The following is a 24,575-nucleotide window of genomic DNA, read 5'->3' on the forward strand; positions in this document are numbered from 1 at the left end:
TGATTTGCTGCTTTTCTTTATCTTATGTGATCATAAATCGATTACTTTTGGGTTTTGGACTAATGGTCGGACAAACCAAAACATCTTGAGGCTTTAAGCAAATGTGACAAACATTTTTCTACAGTGGCCGAGAAAACTCAAAGGACTGCAACTTGGAAAAACACATATAGTACATGTGAATTTGCTTTGTCTTTTCTTCAGGTGCAGTGTGTTACGTTCTCTTGGCCACCTTTTCTTTTCTCAAGAGTAGCAGGTATGTATGATTGCAAGTGCTGAGAGTTTAGTGTGGAAGGAAATTAATTAATAGCAATAGTTAAGTTCTCCACTAGGTGGTAGCATTGTCTAATAAATGACACTAGCTACTAGTACTAAACACACTGTGCTCTAAACACCAGTACATCTTAAAGCTATAGTGTGTAGTTCCTGTCTCCCCCATGAAGAATTCTAAGTAATGACAACAACACTGTTGGCGCGTCCACATGATACAGCCTTCCGTGATCGCGCACAGCCCCCACCCCTCCTCCACGCAGTTGCTAGTAGCCAAGGAGGACACGGAGGATTAAAGGACATGATGGACTCTTCAGAAGAGGTAATTATCTTCACTCGAGTATCTGCGCACGAAAGTTTCCCAGACGACAAAATCTTCTGAGCCATACTGACAAATACAGATGGAGTTGTGTGGAGCTGATAGTCTTAATTAGCTTTGTAGCAACTCATTTGACAATGGCTTGAATGTAACAGACGTTCATTAATATCAAAAAGTTACGGACTAAAGCTTTAAGCATCTTACATCTCACGTTTTTACAGATTCAAACTTAACCAACAAAAACACACATAGCATCACTCACATTTAAAAATTTTCTATAGGCTGGTCCACAACATGTCACTGTTATGTTTCTGTTACTATCTTAATCACCTGTCATGCTTCAAGTAATTACTGTACAAGTAAGAGCATGATGCAAATGTTTAACACATGACCTAGTAGTGAACAACTGTGTGCAAATGTTAAGATTGAGCCTAGAGAAAAAATACACACTCATACTGGAACATAGGTTAACATAGTCCATGTGACTGTGACCTGCATGCTTGGTAGAGGCCAGTGATTAGCACAGACCCATAAAACTTCACACTCATCCTTCACTTCATCTACCCAGAACATTCTCCAAAGAGCTTTAAGGCACTCCATACCCAACTTTCAGTTGTTTGTATTTTGTTAAGAAAGTCAAAGTTTGCAGAGAAAATGTTTTGGTCTTACGGGGAATCAAAACTATTCAAAACACACTGTAAACTCCCCAAAACATGTGCTTGCAAGTCTGAAGATGAAGTGAAGCGTACAGGAATAAACCAGTTTTATCTGTATCTGATGTCAGTGGCATGCATTTTCTGCCGATTCTGTCCAGTGATGTGAAGAAACAAACAAATATCTCGCTAAGAGAGTTCACTTAAAGTTCTATCTCTCTTTTTCTCCTCGTCTTCTAAAATGAGTCTGGAAAGTTCCTGTTCTTTCAGAAAGCACTACCCCCCGATCACTTGTAAAATAATTTCCCCAAAACTCAATTTAAACCAGGGATGTCAAAGTCAACTTCACTAAGGGTCACACTGGAAAATGAGAATCACATCAAGGGACAGACACGTATGGTTTATTGACATGCTTGTGTGCGTGTGCGTGTGTGTGTTTTTTTTTTACCAGTCTTGCATTCCCAACGTGGCAGGTGTGTGTGAGGGACCAGCTGGAGGCATCAAACACCATCACCTTCCCCATGCTCACAGACACCCATAACTGACCTGAAACACACACACACGCAGTATTTATCAGTTATTTGGCAGTCCCTTATCACAAACTTGTGACCTACAGCTGCCAGTGTTTACTCTTTCAGGAGGCCAAGAAGGAAATGTGAATATCAGCCAATAGTTTGAATGTAAACCCTTCATGTTCAAAACTATTTTTTCTGCTGCAGGACTCCACCCAGCCTTCACCTAACGGTCAGATATCCTCCAATGTATTCAGCGCTATTTAAAAGCATCACTCTCAGAGAAATAGAGAGGGAGTGGAGAGGAGAAAGAGAGAAAAAGAGGGAGAGATGGGGCGGGGAGAAAAGTAGGAGTGAGATGGCCATATGCCAGGAATTCAATTCACTGACCTATATACAAACCAGAGAGAGAGAGTCAGAGAGAGGCAGAGAGGGAGGATCTGAATAGCCAGATTTGTTCTTCTCACCAACAGAAATCTGAGAACTGACTGCTATAGAAGAACTAAACAGTGTCTGCATATGTGGGCATCACTGAGTATGAGTGTGCAAGAGTGTGTTAGTGCTGGGGTCAGTATGCCACCAGCCGGGCATCTAAGTAGCCCCAGATGGTCGGTCCACTGAAGGCAATGGCTTTGTAGTTCTTTTTAAGCTGTTCCCTCTCAGTCATCCAGCCACGTAACGCGCCAGTCTGTCTGCCACAGCATAATAAAGTTAAAGGACTGTATACAAAGGCTAAACAACAGTAAACAACTATTTTGTTTTAATGTCAAATGTGAAGGCTGGGATTTCCTGATGGGTGACATATCAAAAGAAAAAAAATGCATAAGTTTTGGGCTACCAAACAAGCTGCCAGAACCGTTTCACTGCTCCTTGGTGTAATGTTGTACCCGTCTCTGGAACTCTACTGGAGGAATAAATACCATGTTTTCAAAAGATTCTCCCTCATTTGGTGTTTTTATGATGTGAGGGAAAGCACTATCTAACACATTATCATTCCAAAATCTCCCATAGGTGTTCAAACATGTTGAAATCTGGTGACACTTTGTGTCTTATGTGGAAGTTTCTGCATTCATTGTTTCTTTTTTTCCTTCCTTTCATTTTTTACTGGACTATATATTTAATATCAGTATAGCAAGTATATCCATACGTCTCTAAATGAACTCCACTGTTGAACACTTTGTGCCCTTTGGCTCAAAGTGTTGGTTATTTCATGGCTAAATAGATTCTTACTAAATGCATGGTAAGTATTGCACCAAAACTTGCATTTTCAAAATTATTCAGAAAGTAAACTACATTTTCTCTATTTATACATCTACTCTCATACTTTTGTAAATAGTCAGTAAAAAATTCAGAACATTTTGTTTAAGGCACAGTGCTTTTTTCATTTTAATATTTCAGTAAATACTAAAATTATGTATGCTCTTCATCAGCATGTGCTTCAAAAAACTATTTTTGTAAAATAAGCAAACTGGCTTCATGTGCTTTGAGCATTTCATTTTCATTTTTTTTTTCATTTTTTCATTTCTTGTTTTCTACATTAAATGATCTTAGTTTTAACTGTGTTCCTATATTATTTTAGTATTTTAGATCTCATATACCCACTGCCTCTTTTACTATGAATACATTCTAGGTGAGCATCTCCTTGCTTTTACTCTCTTGTGGAGTGGGGGAATTACAGGCCAAACGTTTACTGTATGTATTACTGTTTTGCCCAGAGAGGGACAGCATCACACCTGATGTTGACATGTTTACTATCGCCTTGAGAGAAATGGGATTATCTGCCTTAATGTGCGCGTTCACATGATTTCATAGCTCCCATTTGAAAGGTGGAATTGTATATTTATGCCAATTCTAACCTGGAGGAGAGGCTTCCCTCCCTTTACATTCCTAAATTTCTGTCCGACTTCCTTTTGTAGTTTTCCTGTAAAGGAGACCGGAGGAGGACGTGTTGTTGAGAAACTTCATGTGCAGCTTTATGACCGTCTGTCTTGTTATGTTGAAGTGAGAGAGAGAGAGAGAGAGAGAGAGAGAGAGAGAGAGAGAGAGAGAGAGAGAGAGGTGATGACAAAGCAAAGGTCATGTGTGTGTATTTGCCAGTCAGTGTCAGTCCCTGAGAGAGAGAGAGAGAGAGAGAGAGAAAGAGAGAGAGAGCTGACACTTTTCATTGGGGTAATAACAAGAACCCTGAAGGGATTGCTTGGTTACGTTTGTACCTGGTGTGTATAGAAGTACATCTACTGCCTGAGGTGCAGCGAGCTCCACCGAGGGGTTGATTTTGTGCTTCAGCGTCTCTGCAGTTGTCTTGGGAACCATCATCGGCACTAAAGACACACAAACCACTGTTAAAAGAGGGGTAACTAAATGTTCACAGGTGGTGAATGCATAAGCATGCACCGAAAAACCCCAAACAGCAAAAACCTCTGATGTTTCATTATGTACTAAGGAAGTTTCCCAATGTTCTCAAACTAGTCTGAGTGTCTTTAGTATGCAAATTGCATTAACCAAAGTAAAGCAAACATTACAGAACCTACAACAATAATCACCATTACCTTCCATCTTGATGCGGTCAAAGTGAGCCAGCTTTGAAGCAGCGTAGATGGCCTTATTGCTCTGAAGGCTGCCCACGACTGCATCCATTAACAAGGCATTGGTCAGAGCCTGCTGCATGTACTGGGGGTCCTGGAGACAAAGATCCATTTTCAATTACATTTAAACTTGACATGTAGCACCTTGCAAAAAAGTAGACAGAACCTTAATAAAAAAGTGATTTAAAAAAAAGAGGCATAAAACTAAATTCTAGATGCAAAGTCAAAGAGATGTGGCCTCTGAGACTAAAGATTTACAAATATTGAAATATATATATATTTTTTAAACATAAGAAAGATGTCCACTTTAAAGGTGATAGTGTTTAGCAAGTCTGGAAACATTGATTTAAGGGTGTGAACAAGCTTCAAAAAGAGCATTCTACATCTTTGAGGGTCTTACAAAAAGATGCAGTGTTACAATAGAAAGTATAATATGTCTTGATTATTTGGTTTAAATCTTGGTGCGATGCTGCCAGATTTCTTGACAATACTGCTGCTTATCCTGCCTGTCGAACAATCTGGATGTCAATGTACATTCATAATATACTGGAGTACAGGACATCTAAAAGTGAGAAAAGAGAGGAGTGAGAGACAGTTACATCATCTGGTTTCACAAAGGAAACCCCTCTGTGTTCAAGTGTTTGTATTTATGTTCGTGTTCACCGTAGGGAATTTCAACCACAACCTACCAAAGGTCACTGAAGTTCACAATGACTGGCATGAACACAGACAGACAGATACAGACACACACACACACACACACAGGCACACGATAACTCACCAAATTATCATTCATGCATTTATTCCTCTCTTTTCTGATTTCAGCCCCTTTTCTCCCCCACATGCACACTATACTCTCATACTGGCACACACACACACACACACACACACACACACACACACACACACGATAACTCACCAAATTATCATTCATGCATTTATTAGCACTATACTCTCATACTGGCACACACATACTCACATACACCCTTCAGTCAGAGCTTTACCTTGTGTTGGTCAGCCATATTGCGCCCGGCCCACATCTCTTTGACCATCAGGTTCCATAGCTCAGTCTCTGTTTTCAAATTGGCCTCGAACGTCTCTTTCCTGCCCTGAACACGCAGCTTCAGGCTGGGGATTCGCAGGAGCAGGAAAGGAGCCGAGGACACTTTCACTTCCTACAGGAAACGAGACAAAGACAGGCATATCTGCATTGTGCAATCCACCCGTCTTTTTACCCTAGTCCTTATTGGAAGCATTACCTTTAACCCTCCTCACCTCTCCTCGTAACGTTTCTTCTGCTCACTTTAATCTCATTTGTAAATACAAAGGAGCCTAATCACTTAACTCAAAAGGTCCTTTCTCTTGTCTCACCTGCAAATCTCGGTACTGTGCCACCTCCACGTATCCCGGTCGTCCATCGGTCAGCAGAAAGAGCCGTCGCTGGGTCATGGCAATCTTCCCCACACCGCGGCTCGTCTTGACAGAGGAGGACAGCTTGAAGACACACTCGCTGGGCTCAATGTGCTCCAAGACGGACGCTGGCAAGCACACCTGACAGTCACATAAAAACAGCTGATTTCACTGAATTCAACTGGTCAGGTAAAACCTTTTCAACTGAATAGTTTTTCATTATAGGTCTTTATTGGCCTTGGTGTTAAAGGATGTTAAAAAATATGACATGTATGCATTACTACAGTAACACAATTTGTAAAATTGCATACACCCTTTAGTTATTAGTTATTATAAATCAAATATGTTCATTAAATTCATCTCTATGTGGTCTTTTGGTGTTTTTCTTGATGAAAAGTGTTGTTGGAAAAATCATACTCATTCAGTTTGCAGTTAAGAAACAAAATCAATTGGTATTATTAATCAATTAAATAGTGTTGTTCATTGCTCACACTTAATAAGTTTAATTTACTCATAGGTCACAGGTCCAAGATCTTTTCTTCCTTTCGTTATATATATATATATATTTTAACACCAGACAATTTGCGTCTTCCAAGACTAAGAGCAACACTCTCTCAATTCTCTATCAGCTCTTGGCTGTGGATTACCATCACACTGCAACACAATTTCTCTTTAACAAACTTTAAATTAATAATTTAACTAAACTAGTACACGCTCTAATGCTAAACAACAAAATCTTAGTTACTGATGTTTCCGAAGCTGTTTGTAAGCAGAGGTAACATAAGCTCATCATTTCAATTATGAGCAGCTGACGAGCACAAAATGATTTATTTATTTATTTTCTATCTACGTATATGTCACACTACCCCATTACACTGTGAATGTGAACTTCACTGCAGTGGATGTGGCCAATACTGTATGTATGTTTAGGATTTAGGCCTTCAAGTTGTGTGTTACAAGTAAAACCTACATACAGACCTCCTGTGCCTCAGCCTCTGTCTCTTTCCAGATGGTGTAGAAGACTCTAAACAACTCTGGACCAACCTGCTTCTGATGACCTGCAACAAACAACCACACACTTTCAACATTATGTATCCTGTTTCACTGTGTGTCAGCATAGCCAGATGATGACTTGTGACACTGAGTTTAAAAACTATATATTGATTTTCATTTACCAAGAAATGGTTGATTGAGCAACAGTTTCATACTCTCTCACACACATTCAAACATCTGGTAGCTGACCAGGCCAAGGCTCTGTCTCAGTCTAATCTGCCAGCATGCCTGCATTACAACAATGACTATACAGTACACAGTCTGTGCACTCCCCCGCACCCAACCAACATCCCATACATGCACAGCCCTCTGTTAATGGCCACGGAGCATTAGTAAAGTTTAGTAAAGGGCACGATTTAAAAGAAAAAGCCTTTCTTTTTCAAAATTCTCAACTGTAAATTCAGTTTTATCATGACTTCAAACAACCACAGCAGGAAAATTACTTCATTTTGTCCAAAATCTCTGTTAACCTCTAACCTCTATCTATCTTAATATTCTATCACAATGAGTCACTTGAGTCAAATTAAGTACTCTGCAGATGGATGCTGATAACCAGGCATCCAACAGTCTGTATTTCTTTCTCCAGTGCAGAAGAGGAAAGGAAATTTTGATGTTAGCTCACCAAACAGGACATAAATTCCCTTTTTCCAATAACATAATGTGGAAGGCAAGATAAGCTCTCACTACGACCGTGCTTCCTGAAGAATGATTTCCAGCATGCAATTTTGGCTAAATCCTCAGCTTTTGAAAAAGTACCTCATCTCCCCCTCTCCAAACGCCCATCCTCCCCTACCTCTTATCTTAAATTAAAAACAAATATAATTACTCGGTCCAAGGCTCTTATGACTCAACTGTATTGTCCTTCTTGTTTACTGTACATGGCCAACCTAAGATCACAGGAATGTTTTCAGGTCACTGCGTCTCTCATGCTGGCTGGCACTAGTTGCTACCGGCTGCTTGTAATGTTTAGAATGTGAAACTGTTGTTTTCAACGTCTGCTTAGTGTGTCAGTGCTTCATGATATAAAAATTTGCCAATAGCCACCAGCTAAAGGCCAGTAAATGACCACTGGAGCTCTGGTTACAGCTACAACACCAAACTGCCCTGCATGACAAATTCTTCAAGAAGAGGAGAGGTAATGGTTAACCTGAGTAATAAATGTTTGCCTGGAAAAAGGGGGAAGAAGGGTTGTAGTGGAATATTTGTGTGAATAAGTGGTTGTGTGTGTGTGTGTGTGTGTGTGTGTGTGTGTGTGTGTGTGTGTGTGTGTAGGCTGAGGCAGCAATTTCAAGTTTGTGAGAAAAGTATTGCAGGACAGCCTGTTTGATCGAAAGAGCAGAAAAGGCCTGCGCTGCTCTCACAAATATGCATTTACAGTACATAATATGGAGTTTTACAGTACAAACACACACATACATGTATGCATATACAGTATACAACACTACTTACCTACAGTTAGAGCGTCAAAGAGTCTATGTATGGTTCCTTGGTCTTTTACGATGCCGGACTCCTGGATACATTTCACAAACTCCCCCAGCTGCATGTATTTTTTTGGCAGCTTGAAACGCTTCACGGCATCTTCTTCGTGCCAGTTGCCGTTGCGAGCGCGTTCCCGCTCCTGGTCCCTCTTGACCTGACTGATGAGTCGTTTCAGTTCTGGCCGTTTGTCCGCCTGTGGAGAGATTCTGTCCATTATTATTCCAGCGCTATTCAATCACAGACGTTCTGATACAGTTCAGAGATGAATCGAGTGATTGATAACCATTAGATATAATTTTTTCTTGTTAATGGGGTTTCTTGCCAGATGACATTTCATGTGTTGTACATAATATGATTGCTTAAACCCAATGTGACCAATATATATATAAATCAGGTGCACTTGATGCAATAAACTGAAGTGAATCTGGGTTACAATATTTACAACTCCATGTCACAGTTTAATAGCAGAGTACAACACAGTGTCCTCATTCATGACGGACTGACCTGTAACCGTTCACCTTCTGGCAGAGAGTCAACTAGGGACTTAACCATCTGAGAAGGGAAGATATCTGAGTCAGTCTTATAGAGACTCTGGAAATCCTCCAGTGCATCCAGACGCCTGTTGGACACAGTGTTTACCAAACCTCGCAGGTAGTGGTACCTGGAAAGAAAGAAAGAAAGAAAGAAAGAAAGATGGATTGGGTTAGGTGTCTTACAAAGGCTATTTAGTTGTCTAGAAGTCAGTTGGTTTACTTGAGATGCAGATAATCTGTGTGGAACTTTATTTACAATCAATTAAAAGGTTTTGATTTCTAAATTATTCACACAAAATGATACAATCAACAATTTGCAGTAACAGATTTGTAGTTTAATCAGAAGCTAAAGCAAACCGGAGCACACTGCAATAAGCAAATCCTGCAAGATCATTTTACAGCACATTTGAATATTCTAATGAAGATTCTGTTTAGTGATCACTAAACAGAAGTCTAGAGTTGATGGTTCAAGTAAAACTTGTTAATCTGATTGAATCACACACAAATACTGCGCCAGAAATACTAAAATACCATAGCAGCAGTTCTTGATGAAAGACCACTTTAAAGACCAAAGACCATTCAGATAATAAATACTGAACTTTTTTTTTTTTACCTAAACAATAAAATGTAAATACTCTCCATCAGTTTTGTCTCCTCACAGTACCTGGCCAGCAGAGCAGACTCGTCAGTTGGTGTAGCGTTAATAGCCTTCCCCAGGGAAGAAACCATGTCAGAATAATAGTTCTGGACGTAATGATAGGCCAACGGAGGAGGGAACTCCGGGAGGCGAAAAACCTTCACCGCTTTCTGAGGAAACTTCAACCCTGGAAGGTGACAAAGTAAATTAGAAAAGGTTTGACTCTTAATTGACTTCCACTCTCCATTAATCCATTTCCTCCATCAGTACTGACCAACGTCAGGAGTAATCTTCCTGAGGGAGGCTGGTCTGTTGGAGCTGATGGTAGTCACAGTGTCATTGGCAGGTTGATCCAGGTTAGGCAGGCTGGCTCCCAGCCGCTTACTCAGTCTGTCATTAGGGCTGCTGTAGCTGCTGTAGCCAGTCCTGGACAAATCAGACATGAGAGGACGCCGAGGAGACTCTGTCATCGCACGATTCCTGTAGAAAGAAGAGGAGGTGACAGATGTAGAGGTTTAGGTCGTGCTGACTGGGGGGAGAGAGAGACATTAGTTAGTTTTAAGCAGCTTTAATTATGATCTGTGTCAATATTTATGTCATTACATGAAGGCAATTTCATTTTCATTTATCAGGGGACGTGCTGTGCAAAAAACCCAGATTTTTTTTTTTTGTTGTTTTTTTTACAGTATTTACATTTTTAAAAGCACATTAGTGTGTCTTCTACACAGTGTGCATTTCTCACTCTCTCAACACCTACAGATGGAAATGTGTAAGAACTAAATGAAAGCTGTGTTTTTCTTTGTTTTAGGGTCGCAACTAATGATTATTTTCATCACCTATTAATCTGCCAATTATTTTCTCAAACAATAGATGAATTACTTGGTGGTTAAAAGGCCATGTGTTGTTTTTGTCCAACAGTTTAAAACTTAATTGATAGACTGTTAATAACCTAATTGTCTTAGCTCTACCCGGTTTAGCAAGTATAAGAACTTTGGGGCAGCCCTGAAATCTGGCTAAGGGCTGGCCCAATGTATAACCTGAAAATGCATTTACATACATTTCAAAATATACTTGTTTTAATTGTGCAACAAACTACTATTTTCTATTTAGCTTGCACTTTTATCCCCTTAGTGTTGCCCGGTTACCTCTGTCTCTCAGTTATAACATCACACCAGCATCATACCTGTGTGCATAGTTACGTGTGTTTTGCTCCATGCGACTGAAGGTGTCCCGTTTCCTGTTCAGCCTGTCTCGCAGGAATGAGTGGAAGATATGAGTTTCTAAAACCTGGGGACAACAACAAAGAGAAGCAAGCAGCACAGAATGTTAAGAGTTTGTGTGTGCTAGTGTGTGTATGTCTGTTGGTGTAAATATGTGAGTGTACCTTCTTGTAAAAGGACTGGTCTGCTGGCTCCCTGGTCCTCAGAAACTCCTCACTGTTAAATACTCTGTGTTCATGGTTTAGAAAGTCCTGGACGCCTCTGACAAAGTGATAAAAAAAACGGCAGATGGACATTGGAAAGTTAGTCAAAACATACTGTTCTGACTCAGATTAGTCTATAATATAGTTTAATGTGTTGTACACTTATACCTACTGACCACTTTCTTTGCATAATATTTGTAAAAAAGCATGGCTGTGTGCAGGACACACAGAGTGTTACCTGAAGATGTTGACCACTAGTTCCAGAGCGATGTTTTGTATCTCTGTGTTGCGGCGTGTCTGCCATTCTCTGCGTTGGCATCGCAGGGCATTGGCATCAGTGCCCGCTCCAAGGTGGCACAGCTCCAAGTCATAGTGAAGCTGGAGACACTCTGCCCTATACACACAGACACCAAGTATGGACAGTGAGAATCGGATAGTCCAGAACAACAGGACTTTTATCCAATTCAGTTACATTTGTAATTTGATTTAGCAGGTATTTAGGCGGTAGATTTAATTTTAGTTCCAAATCTGTTCCAGCTTTGATACAAGCCGAGGCTCGACTGCAGGTTCCAGTGCAAAAATGATTTCTAGTAAAGCTATATTCTGCACCGTAGAGTGGTGGTACACTGTTAAACAAAGTGAGTGTGTGTGTGTGTGTGTTACCTTGACATAAAGCTCTCAGCTGCAGCCAGAGGGATAGCTGGTAGGTCAATGGTTTCAGAACATGACGACTGAATGATGCCATCATCAACATTCACAAGAATTAGTTCCTCTGTCTCCTATATGTGCACACACACACACACCCCGCAAACGTACATGTATTGTAGGTACAATGGCTACAATTCATTACAATACAGTCTGACTGTCCCTGCTCTGTTAGACTAACAGACAGCTACTGTTAAATATGTGAACTAAGCTTCTTCTTCTTCTTCAAGACACTAAATAAAGATGAATGCAGTGGAGAATCAGCTATTGTTAAATACTAGTGCTGTCAGTTAAATGCGTTAACGCAAATCCATTTTAACGGCGTAAATTTTTTTATCGCAAGATTAACGTTCTTTTTGGCCTAGCAAACTTTGTAGTTTTTTTCCACATGCTGTTGCAACAACTAGTAATGTTAGAAAAACTACAACACCACACCGGACCTAGCTAGACCGGAAACAAAACAACAGGCACGCCGCACACACTTGTTTGGGCTTGCGAGCCGGCCAAAGAGTAGTAGGCTAACGTTACGTTTTGAGTGGATGGCGAGCGCAAGATGCCGAAATGGATGCCAATAAGATTCTGAATGGAAAGTTTACTTTTAAAAAGTTGCCAAATGGTTCCATTGACAAGACCAGAGTGATCTGTGTGTTTTGTCGTTGTGAACTGAGCTATCATCGCAGCACGTCCAGTCTGAAATACCACTTGATGGCCAAGCACACAGCTGATGTGAATTCTCCGCCCCCTCGTCAAAGCCAGGCGACAAAAGCACAGAGCAAGCCGATCCACTTTTCCATGTTGATAAGAACATTAAAATGAGAAAAAATAATTGGACAAAAAGAAATCAAGGGACATTTAGAATAGATAAAAATGTGCAATTAATTGCGAGTTAACTATGACATTAATGCGATTAATCGCGATTAAATATTTTAATCGTTTGACAGCACTATTAAATACTGTATGTGAGCTAAAACAAGACAGTTATAAAAAAGATGGGTAATTTGAATTTCACGCTAGCAATTTACACAATGCTTATGATAAATCTGATGTTAACTATATGAGAAATGGCCAAGATATTATAGGGCAGAGTTGAAGCAATATGTATTTCTTAAATTGATTCCACTAGTTCTGACTATTACGTGTAAAACAATGATTGCCGTCCAATAAACAACACCAGATTCAATTATAATCATAATATATCCTCCCTAGTATAGAGAAGAACAACATCCAACATTGTTCCATCATCTTAGGCAAAAGAAGGTCAGATTTGCCGACATGACCCAAAGCAAGAAAGCCGAGACTGTAATCCTTAATGCTGATAAGAAAGTCTGTAGAGACAGTGAATGGTTGTACTCACTGCAGCAACCTCGTCAAAATGACTGATGTGACAGCCCATCAGGAAGGCTGTAGGAGCCATGAGGAAGTCCAGCATTCCTCTTGCCAAGACAGGAACATAGGGCTGCTGCCAGGACAGAGGCTGGAAGGAACAGAAGACAAATTAAAATATGGATAAGGGGATGCTGCAGGAAGTTTAAGAATATAATTAAAAAAAAAATAATAATAATACTGCAATTGTAAGACACAAGGTTCCTTCTCCACCGACCTGCAGGTACAGCAGCAAACTCTCTGCGACCAGAGTGAGTCTGGCCCAGTCAGCAGAGAAGAATACAAGCCTCTGCTCTTGAAGGAGGCAGGACAGCACCTAGAGAGGAGGCACTCATAGGGTTAACTGAACATTTTTCTCATTTTTAATATTTAGGATGTACTTGCCATGCAATACCAGTGTCTTTGTTCTGCATTACCTGGAGCAGTGTTGTATGCGTGAAACAGAGGAAAGGAAGATGCAGGTCAATGTCGATTACAGGGCTGTCCTGATCCTCCCTTGATGGGAGAACCACGTTGAGGGGACGGAGGTTGAAGGACTAACACACAGAAACGCACACATATATTTGCTGTAAAGATCTAGCAAATGAAATTGGTCACACAGAGAGACAAATACAGATGAAGTGAGGCTGAGAGATATCTCAACTGAGACAGAGAGACAAAGTGTTTTCTGACCACATGTAGCTGTCCAGGAGGTGGTAAAGGGACCAGGGACAGCTTGGCTGAAAATTCCTTTATGGTCTCCTCAAAGTCAGCTTGTCTTGCAGGCCGCAACTGGACCAGGAGACTGAGAAGGTGGAGTCGGGGGTGGGAGACAGAGACAGGTTTTATTGGTCACCAAATCACTTTAACCAAGGTCAGGTTATCCATCAGCTCTATGTATTTAATAAAAATGATTACCATGACAAGCAGTCTTTCAGAGCATTGTAGTAGGGGAACTTGGAGATGACGCACATAGCAAAGGGTGTATAGAGGCGGGACTTTGATGAATTCCACCTGTGGCCATTCTGGACAGCACCTTCCAGACAGGACTGACAGATTTAACAGTCAATGAGATACATATTGTCTGCATTCATTGGATTTGTGTTTTTCGAGTGTGTGTGTGTGTGTGTGTGTGTGTGTGTGTGTGTGTGTGTGTGTGTGTGTGTGTGTGTGTGTGTGTGTGTGTGTGTGTGTGTGTGTGTGTGTGCATGCGTCTGTGTGTGTGTGTGTGGTGTGCGTGTGTGTGTGTGTTGTTTGTACCTGTACAGCTCTGTAGTACTGCACCACAACTCCATGTGTTCGGTTCCCAAAAAGGTCGGTAAACACAAGGAAGTGATAGCTGTCTTCTCTCTGCTCATTGGCTAACTGAAGACCATCTATCCAATGGAAAGCAAGAAGTCTCAAGATGTGCCACTAAGCAGAGTCAAGCTGTATGTTACATTGATGTCATAAGGGAGATTCACATCAACATCCAAGTCGCAATAACAACTGGGAAACTCAGATTTTTGTCATTATAATAAAAGACAAATGTTTAATGGGCAAGTAAGTAAGTAAGTCAGTAATGCAAGTCTGCATAGCAGTGGGTGGTTTTAATGTTTAATCCACATTGTAGCAGGATAGGGATCCATGATGGTAGCTATTGAGCCATCATAGAAAGAATACAACTCAAGATTATGGTCTGGGACTTTAGTTGTTCTGGTGCCAGCCTGACAATATAGTGATCCATGATGGTAACCATAGTGCGGCAAGATCAGTCACATCATGATGACATTGTTGAGTTAGATCACTAGAAATCAAGGTTTGGATATGTAATGCCATGGCTAGATGTACGCAAAGCACACCAGGCAAAAGTAAAAACTTGTTGCTTGAGATAACGTCACTGCCAAAAAACATGTTGGTAACCGAGGTAACCGGCTGTTGTATTTACAGAACAAACAGATTTTTTACCATCGTGTTATTCAATTGAAAACATGGTAATGTTAAGTTTGCCACAGAGAACACACTATACCAGGGAAACAGAGCTGTGGCAAGGCGATGAGGTCCAGATCCTTTGGAACACTGATGTCCTCTGTTGCTGAGGACGCTTCAGTACGATTGGTTGTTTCTCCATTAGGCAACACCTCTGCAGCACGATCTCGCCTCTTCTGCAAACAAACAGAAAAACAACAAACAACAAAAAAAAAATGTATTTCTGAATGTGATCAACAAAGAAGCCTGCTGAATGTAATCTGAACGCCCAATCCTTTATCCACGTGTAAGGTGTTAGAAAGACAAAGCAGAAAGGACTTTTTCAAAAACTGTTTCAAATTGATAGCCTGGGAAAACCCTGATGAACTTCCGGCAAATTTGAGATTTGCTCAGCAAGTCAGTCTGGCCAAGAGCCCATTCAAGCCCATTTCCAATTTTTCCAAATCGAGGCACCAATCACAACCGTTGAGGCGGGCTTTACACGATGACGATAGCGCAGCGACAACAAGCAGCTTTTTGTTTACATTCAACATGACAGCCACCGAAGCGCAGCAACCATAGACTGTATATAAGAATGGACCAACAGATCCCGTTGCTCTGGACGGAGACCAGTGAAGGCCGTTAGAAGCACTTTTCCGGTGAGCGCTGAGCGTTACTGCGCAGCCTCCAACTGAGAGAGAAGACGTAAATGTGCCCTGAGCAACCTGTCTGAAAGTTGTAAGTCTTCTGGTAGCTGTGCCAAGAGAAATCTCAATCATTCCCAATCTTGCAGAGACGGAGAGAGTAGGTATATGTAAGGAGATAACATAGGCACAGGCTAATTATTGCTAACTAAAATGCTAGTTAACATTAGTAATTACACTTAAACAGCTAATTTGAGACGAAACTGCCTGCGCGCTTCTCCTGTACTATACGGTAATTCCTCTACTATGCGACAGTAAGTCGCGTGGTTATGACACAATCGTTAGCCTATTTTTACAAAAACGTCTGCTACGGAGCCATAACGTGAGGTACAAGGTAATGGAGCCTTTTATACATTGTCGTGTTTCTTTAGAAATAAACAATGGACAAATAGAGTCTTTAAACGTTTCAGATGTAAAGTTATTCTCTGTCAAAGTGGCGTCAAAATGAATGGCAGTCAATGGGATGCTAACGTCGGGTGATCGCTTTGTAGCATCAAAATGGTGCCATAGGAGATTCGAGCTCTGAAGCGAAGCTTACCCCCTTGGCAGCAACCCGTTGATGCTGCTGTCGCTGCTACGTCACCCAGATCGTTGGTCTGATTGGTTGAAGGACTATCCAATTGCGCCCAGAGGCATTTGAGCAGCGTCCGTTGGTGACGCCCCTTTGAAAATGGGCTGTGAATGAAGCTTGCCCAGACCCACTCTCAGTTACAACTGAGAAGGGTCTGGTGTCAACCAGGCTATCAAATTGACTATTAACGTATGAATTTGTATTTAGAGTAAAAAAAAAAAAAATTTGTTTACCTTTTTGATGAAGCTCCTCCTCCTTTGGACACGACTAAAAGCTGGTCCAATCGACTGGCTGGAGTTGGTCTCCTTGGAAACAAATGGCGGGGCATGGACCTGCAGTACCTCAGCTTCCAGCAGAGGGAGTTCGTTTAACTTACTCTGCTGTTGAAGCTATGACAGTTTAGAAGTATTAAGGGTTATAAGTTTGGTAGTCTTGTATTGCTAGACCTGGCTACACCACAGATACATTCTGGGATAGAAAACCTCCCCCCCCCCCTGCTCATTTCTTTAAACCAATCGCTATCAACTTGGGCGGCGCTAAGCTCCGGACACAGCGACGCAGCTCTGCAAAATGGTCTCGGTAAGAAACTTGTTTTAGAAAATGCCACATACATGGTTAAACCTAATTTTCTTTTATCGCCGTTTGTATACTTCGTCCATAGCAAATCCCTGCCAATTGGTCCCAAAACGTCCCAGTTAGATAGTAAATACCTAAAACATATTCTTTGTAAATCTTAACAATCATTCCCCTTGCATTGTTGCACGATCCAAATTTCTACAAAACTTCTACAAAACTCTGTTTGTTTGCATACTTTTTAATTTGACCGTGGTTTTGTTACTGTCTTTGTGTATGCGTATATATACCTGGTATAAGTCTCGAAGCTTATCACTGGGCACTCCAACCACGACACATGCCTCCAGCAGTCCAGACGGAAGCTCTGCCATCACACACTGCAAGAAACACACACACAAAGTTCATCATCAACCCCCGTCAGCTATTTTTCTAAAAAGTTTGTACTGAGGTGGATATCCCAATATCTCTGGCTAAATTAGGTAATGTTGCAGGAAATGTTGCAAATCTAAGAAGTAAAATTGAGTTCCTTGTTTATTCAGGTATTTCATTTACGAAATTATCCAAAAACAGACAATCCGATCTTGTTATTTTATCTGTAAAGCATTTCTCAATTGAATTTCCAGATAATTTACTATATCATGATACTGTATACAGTATATTAATTAAATGATGCATACTATGATGTATGATTTAATAGATATCACCCACCCTGATACAATTACAGAGAACCGTTGGTTCAACATTGATGACGACAATGGCAGAAGGAGCGACGGTGATGATTCAACGATTTCACATTTTGGCCATGACTCACAAAACACTCCCAAACCAGATGCTAATCTCATCTGAGTTCAAATTTTCAAAATGACAAAACTAGAGCTTGAGCAATCTAATTTGCAAAATATAGCATCAGCTAAATAAAAACCAGCAGAATCTTTGGTCTTACTTGTGGCACCCACACACACAGACACATTTCTTTTACCACAACTTCCTCTATGTGTGCCAACACATACACACTCAGGCACGAAGACATATAACATCTAACTAACCCTCACATACACATACAGCAGATGTTAGGGTTTGGTCACTGGTGCAGTAAACCAGTTTTGTCATCGGAATCACAGACGAGAAGTTATAACTTACTGCACCGGAAAGTGAACAAAGAGGAAAACACTAAAGCTGCTCTACTTCGTGAGCACGTTCTTGAGAGGAACCGCTTTATTCTATTAAAAACAAAGTCACGCTGATTTTGATTACTTTTGATAATCTTTTTGTATAACTGACAGTCCTATCAGATGAGCTCAAGTGCCCCATCATCCATAACACATGTCGAGTTCCAAATATATTCTTTTGAATGTATTTTTAACCAGACGTTATTTAATTAGTTATCCAACAAGACATAGTGATACTGGATATATTGATGCTTGGGCTATGTCTCTTTTGTTTCAGGTAGGTTTGGTCAAGTTAGCATTCCTACTACATGGACTAACAGAAGATGGACGTTTCAACCATTTTTACTTCTATACTATATATAATATAGAGATAATAAATATCTTTATTCCTGCAAAAAGATCTAAAGTATCTATTTTGACTCTACTCACTAGTCAACTAGTTTTCAGGCACTCTTAATCCCACACAAATTTCTTCACCAAGCCTCAAACCAATTTCTATTCCTAATATTATTCCTAATAGGGCATTATTTCATTGGGGATGTAGGGGACATGTCCCTGTCACTTTTAAAAATCCATGTGTCCCCCTTTTATTGATTCAGGTACATTTTCTTACTTAAATTTCTCTAATCTATATTTTTATTGACAGTTAATATTGTCCTAAAATATGATAGAATTAAATATCAAAGATATGCAAGTAAAGATGGAACTACAATATTATACATGAAGTATCTATAGGTAGTCTACATCAACGCATAGTACTGCTTTAAGTCCTTATCAATGTACCTACCTACCTAACTACCCAACTACCTACCTACCTACATACATACCTCCCCTAACTACCCTGCCACCTACTAGGGGTGCATTATATATCTACTTAATATCGTTATCGCGATATTACGTTACGCAATATTATATCTAAAGTGTCACAATAAGTATGCAATATTTTGTTTATTTTGTGGAGCGTTGCGTCCCGTCCGTTGGCTGTGTGGCTTGGTTGTGTTCGATTTAGAGCCCGCTTGAAACGTTATAATGATCCTGTTTCACTGGCCAGTTACCGTGTCACGTGCACGTCAGCGCATGGGTCCACCACGTGACAAACCCTAAGGAGTGTACCACGTGACTTGTGTGCATATTTCGACAGAGTGACAGTGTAAGTGAAGAAATAGATAAGATAGAAACAAAATGGAACGAATCAGAGAAGTGAAAGAAAAGAAAGGACCTAAACAGAGAGTGAATGGAGTCAGTGGAGCAAAAGAAAACACAAAAGTAAGAAAATGAGTGTTGCTCAGGGAGAAGACAAAATAACAGCGATTGAAGAGGAAACAAAAGCAATGCCTCCTCGGTAGCTTGAAAATACTTCAGAGGCTAATGAACTATGCAAAAGGTGTCGAATGGTGATAAACTGCGCAAGAGGCAATACAACAAACCTATTTTCACATCTTAAAAACCATCACAAGCCACTTTACGATGAGTGCATGATACTATCCCAAAAAAAAAAAAACTGTTGCAGTTAATACGCTAGGCCTAGCCAAACAAGCCTCGTTAGCGAGTGCTTTTGCTAGTGGCACAAAGTACAACAAGAACTCGAAGAGACATACCAAAATTACCAATGCTATAACGTATTATTTGGCCAAAGATATGATGCCCATCCACACAGTGGATAAAAAAAAGGCTTCAAGAAGCTTCTGAATGAACTAGACAATCGGTACCAAATCCCATCCCGCACCTATTTCTCACAGGTAGCTATCCCGCAACTTTATGAAAGGCGGTGCAGGCAGAGTTTAGAGTCGGATAGATTGAATATTTTTCATCCACGACCGACCTGTGGTCCAGCCGCACTACGGAGCCGTATATAAGTCTCACTGTGCACTATATTGTCATGAATCTATGAATATTGTTACGATGCGTTTTCCCTTAACTTTTGTAATTTTATATATGTTTAAAAATATTGAAATTAATATCGATATTGTAATATTCATAAATCATATTGCAATATCACATGTAGTCAATATCGTGCAACCCTACCACCTACCTAACTACCTAACTTCCTATCTGGGTCAGGCAGATCCAATAATAAACATCTGACTTGCATTAGGTGAAGCTACAGGAACAACCTAAGGAGCTGCACCCTGTTGAATCTTCCTTTTTCTCTTTGATGTCTTTCAACTCGCCCTCCTCTCTTCTCTCTACCCGTTTCTCATCTCATTGCTTTTCCCCTTTTATCTACATTAACACCTCTTCTTTCATCCTATATTTGTTCTCTCCTTTTGACCATTTTTCTGCTTGGCCATTTTCTCCTCTTTCTTCACCTTTGACACATTTGCTTGCTTTCTTTCTCTCAGTCTTCAGGCCATTCCAGCTTCTGACTAACTACCCTGCTGTGTCACGGAAACACACAAACTTAAGTAATTTATTCCCTGAAAACCCCTAATTTTGGAAACCCTGGAGTGTGTGTTACACTTCTCATAAACTCAACCAATGTCCAGAGTTTTATAACCATCTCACACAAATGAACTGGCAGGACAGTTTCTTGCACGCACACACACACACACACACACACACACACACACACACACACACACACACACACACACACACACACACACACACACACACACAATAAAAAGCAGATGTCATGCATGTGCGATTGAGACAGGCAGAAGGAGGAAAAATACCACAATCTACAGCAGATGTTCATATTTCTGAATAAAAGCTTGTACTTCATTTCTTTATTCCACATTGTTTACAAGGATTCACTAGAAAAACAACAGAATGAAATAACTCTAATATGCCTAACAATAATATAAGACTTGAGAGGGCAGTGTATCATACTGGAGATAGCCACCGTGCAGACATGCAGAGGCTGTCCAGGAGCTTCAACAAACAAGTTTGTCTTCATATATTTCAGAAAGGAAGCTGCTTTGATTGACAACAATTTCCCCAATCAGTTGCTGGTAAACATGTATTTTATAGAACTAAAAAGATGTATGGACGAAGGCTTCTTCGAAAATGGAAGCGGTTAAGAGAACTGACAACCTTACAGTAATCAAAGTCATTTTAGATTTCTGTGTCCCAGAAAAGTTATCTGAATGTTTGTAAGCTTGCAACAATCTTTTAAAAATTTAGAAATCCGATGGAGTTTTTAATTGGAAATCGGCACAGTCCCATGGACAGTAAATGGGTCAATGATTTTGTTGAGCCATTATTTGGACTTTCTTTTTTCCATTCAAACCTGTTAGCAATGCTAGAATTTTTACCTTTAACCCTTATCCTACCAACTACCTGCAGATCCCAGAGGTATACTTTTTGTCATATGGGCTTTATTCTATCATTCCACTTTTTCATGACTCTGTTAATCAATTTGTTCATAATGCCTTTATATAATTGTTTCCTGTTTCTGTTGCTTGTATTGGTTATTGCTTGTATACTAGTCAAAAGCACTTAACTGCAGCCTATGCAGTTTGAATACTACAAAACAGAATAAATAAATAAAATGTTTGCCATCAGTCCTATCATGAGCTCTCTCCATAATAATAATCAGTTTTTGTTTTTCCCTCATAACTAATAATGATGGTTGTGTTATACAGTAGTTTATTGGGTAGTCCTTAAGTGTAAAATATGTTGGTAGGATGAGGGTTAAACTGGAAATATTCATTTATTAGGGCCCGAGCGCCGACAGCGGCGAAGGCCCTATTGAAACTGAAGGAATTATTATTACACCAAATGAATTGGCTTTTTGAGGGGCTTAACATATTCAAAAACTCACCAAATTTGGCGGTCGCATCAAGTCTGGTGAAAATGTACGTATTTTAAGGGTTTCGGGAATAGGCGCACAAAAGTGGATCGCTAGAGCCCCCTACAAAGTTAAAAAAATTGAGCCCCTGCAGTACGTTTAACGTAGACTCACGAAAGTTGGTACACATATGCATCATGTCAAGATGGACAAAAAATGTAATTAGAGCCATACCCTAAACCCAACAGGAAGTCCGCCATTTTGAATTGAATGTTCAAAATTAGTGCGATTTTGGCCATTTCCACATGTCGTACTTTAACGAACTCCTCCTAGAGATTTCATCCGATCAACTTCAAATTCGGTCTGTGCCATCTTAAGACATTAAAGATGAAAAGTTGTTAAAAGAAAAACTTTTCGTCATAGGGCGTGGCCGTGGCGGGCCGGCCATTTTGTGCGTTTCGCCATCAAAACAGGAAGTGGCTGTAACTTGAGTGTACATTGTCCAACTGGCTCGAAACTTTTCAGGATTCACAAGAGTCCAACCCTGAGGACAAATAAAGGCTGAAGTTTACTTAAAGTCATAGCGCCCCCTAGTGGCAACAGGAAGTAGTCCTAAAAGTCAAGGTGCTATACTTTAACGAACTCCTCCTAGAGAGTTCATCCGATGTACTTCAAACTTGGTCTGTAACATCTCAACACCTTAAAGATGAAAAGTTATTAAAAGAAAAACTTTTCGTCAGACGGTGTGGGCGTGGCATGGCGGCCATTTTAGGAGTGTTTAGCGATAAACAAAGAAGTTGTAACTTGAGTGTACGTTGTCGTAACTGCCCGAAATTTCTCACGATTGTCAAGGGTCCAGGCCTGAGGACACCTACAGGCCAAACTTGACTTTTGGTCATAGCGCCCCCCGCTGGCAACAGGAAATGCGCCTTATATGACAAACATCATCTGATTTACATGAAACTTATGTGTGGTCTACATGTGATACTGAGCCACCCCCTATACTTTAACCACGCCCACTTACTCGGGCCACGCCCCCTTTCATAAATGCTGACCCATATAAGGTAGAGTCTTGTGTGAGGTGTCATTGAACTCAGCAGAGAGTTCCTTCTTCATTGGTGATGGTTTGGCCCGCCCCCTATGCTTAAGCCATGCCGCCTTTTATAACTAATGACCCGTTTGATGTAGACCCTTGTGTGAGGTATCAGTGAACTCAGCAGAGACTTCCTTATTCAATGGTGATGGTTTGGCCCGCCCCCTATGCTTAAGCTACGCCCCCTTTCATAACATTTGAACCGTTTAAGGTAGAGTCTTATGTGAGGTGTCATTGAACTCAGCAGAGTTGCTTCTTCATTGGTGATGGTTTGGCCCGCCCCCTAAGCTTTAGCCCCGCCCCTTTCATAACTGGTGACCCATTTAATGTAGAGTCTTGTGTGAGGTGTCATTGAACACAGCGGGGAATTCCCTTGTCATTGTGACGATTTGCGGTGTCTGAGTGCCGCACAAATGCATGGTCGCAAGGAGCGGCGTCCGCCAGTAACCCTGGCACGCGCAGAGGCGCGAGGGCCCGTCCATCGCTGCTTGCAGCTTTAATTCTATGTTGCACTTCAGGGCTTCACAGCAGATAGTTTTTTTTTTTTTTTTTAAAGATACATAGGGACACATATGATGTGGGGGGGGGGGTCTGTGGGAACTTTCTGAGCATTAAACACAATGTATGCTGGAAATGTGTCATCTATGAGCAGCCTCTGACTTCACATCCCAGTGAAATCAAAACCAGAGCAGTGCATGTTTGCAAGTTTTTACTCACTGAGCCGCCATGGGACACAGGAAGAAGGGGAACTCTTAAAATGGGGGACATGTCTCTTTAATTGGCATAGGCCAACTTTACAAGGCTTTGGCTGGTTTGTGAGAAAAGTAATAATCCATGACCTGAACCAGAGCACAACACAAACGAATGCATGCAGTAGGAAATTAATGTAGCCTCTATTATCAACAATCTTTAAAATGTTTTACTGTTTTTTCTTTCCTCACTTCGTAACACAGTGTGCACAAAAAAACTGTAAGCTCAGTCACTCATTTCCATTACAAATCTTTTCTTTGTTTTGAAACATGTGAAACGTGGTTATGACACTTCCCTTAGAAGGTGGTGAATACACTTCCCTTAAATTTACCACGTAACTTTATAAACGCTGCATAACATGTTAGGATAACGTTACGGGTTATTTTCACAAAATCGTCAGCAAAACAAGCTGCCTGTCACCAACTGTAATGTTAACGTTAGAAGATTTTATAACTGCAACTGACAACTGAAATTACCGTAAAGTCAATGAAAACTGACTTGTTAAGGCGGTTAAGACCAGTCCAGCAAGATTCTTAACACAGTAACGTAGCTAAGTACGTAACGTTAACGTTAAAAAAGACTGACCTTAAATTACTCGATCATTTCCGCTGGAAGGTGAAGTCACGCTGACAAGACGTTAGCTAACGTTAGCCCCAGTCATAAATCTGTTATCAAGTCTAAACCATAGACTGTGAATAAAACTAAACGCTACAGTAACGCTTACTGTGATTTAACCGTGTGTGGTGTGGTGTGGGTGAGTGCACCGCTGGTCTGTCAAACTATAGGCAGCGCCACGTCCATTTGGACTTCCCAATTTTCAAAATAAAAGCTTTTTTCTTTTACAATTCCGGGAGCTGAGCAAATAGTACCATGGCGCCATCTGTTGTCTGTTTTGTGTACTGCTATATGTAAAGACCAATAAAATAGCCTAGATGTTATGCGATTTTTATAACATAGTAATAATAACCGATTGAATTACCAAAGAAATCCATGTAACGTCAGCCCAACTTATAACAAAAATAGCAAGCCATCAAGCAGCCTAGCTGCCGTCTTCTGTTTACTATTGAATATATTGTGTTTTTTAAATAAATTTATAT

The 24,575-nt window shown here is 40.5% G+C and overlaps 1 protein-coding gene across 2 annotated transcripts in view; it reads right to left on the minus strand.

Moving 5' to 3' along the window:
* Positions 1–24,269, minus strand: part of dennd3a (DENN/MADD domain containing 3a) — a 27,288-nt gene extending 3,019 nt beyond the window's left edge. For both annotated transcript variants that reach the window (XR_004895300.1, XM_031296156.2), the window contains exons 1-24: positions 24,064–24,269; positions 17,024–17,112; positions 16,394–16,549; positions 14,947–15,082; positions 14,199–14,314; positions 13,857–13,987; positions 13,632–13,743; positions 13,376–13,495; positions 13,177–13,275; positions 12,931–13,050; positions 11,535–11,650; positions 11,110–11,265; positions 10,833–10,929; positions 10,632–10,735; positions 9,723–9,928; positions 9,476–9,635; positions 8,783–8,939; positions 8,249–8,471; positions 6,725–6,804; positions 5,708–5,887; positions 5,341–5,511; positions 4,301–4,430; positions 3,965–4,072; positions 1,688–1,785 (exon numbers count right to left, since the gene is read on the minus strand). Coding sequence is in view for 1 of the 2 variants with exons in the window: in XM_031296156.2 (XP_031152016.2) it covers positions 1,688–1,785; positions 3,965–4,072; positions 4,301–4,430; positions 5,341–5,511; positions 5,708–5,887; positions 6,725–6,804; positions 8,249–8,471; positions 8,783–8,939; positions 9,476–9,635; positions 9,723–9,928; positions 10,632–10,735; positions 10,833–10,929; positions 11,110–11,265; positions 11,535–11,650; positions 12,931–13,050; positions 13,177–13,275; positions 13,376–13,495; positions 13,632–13,743; positions 13,857–13,987; positions 14,199–14,314; positions 14,947–15,082; positions 16,394–16,549; positions 17,024–17,104 (3,057 nt within the window). In the remaining variant the exon portion in view is untranslated. The remainder of the gene's footprint in view (positions 1–1,687; positions 1,786–3,964; positions 4,073–4,300; positions 4,431–5,340; positions 5,512–5,707; positions 5,888–6,724; positions 6,805–8,248; positions 8,472–8,782; positions 8,940–9,475; positions 9,636–9,722; positions 9,929–10,631; positions 10,736–10,832; positions 10,930–11,109; positions 11,266–11,534; positions 11,651–12,930; positions 13,051–13,176; positions 13,276–13,375; positions 13,496–13,631; positions 13,744–13,856; positions 13,988–14,198; positions 14,315–14,946; positions 15,083–16,393; positions 16,550–17,023; positions 17,113–24,063) is intronic.
* Positions 24,270–24,575: the final 306 nt, after the last annotated feature.

The sequence above is a fragment of the Sander lucioperca genome, chromosome 16, assembly GCF_008315115.2.
Source record: "Sander lucioperca isolate FBNREF2018 chromosome 16, SLUC_FBN_1.2, whole genome shotgun sequence".
NCBI classification, from domain to species: Eukaryota; Metazoa; Chordata; class Actinopteri; order Perciformes; family Percidae; genus Sander; species Sander lucioperca.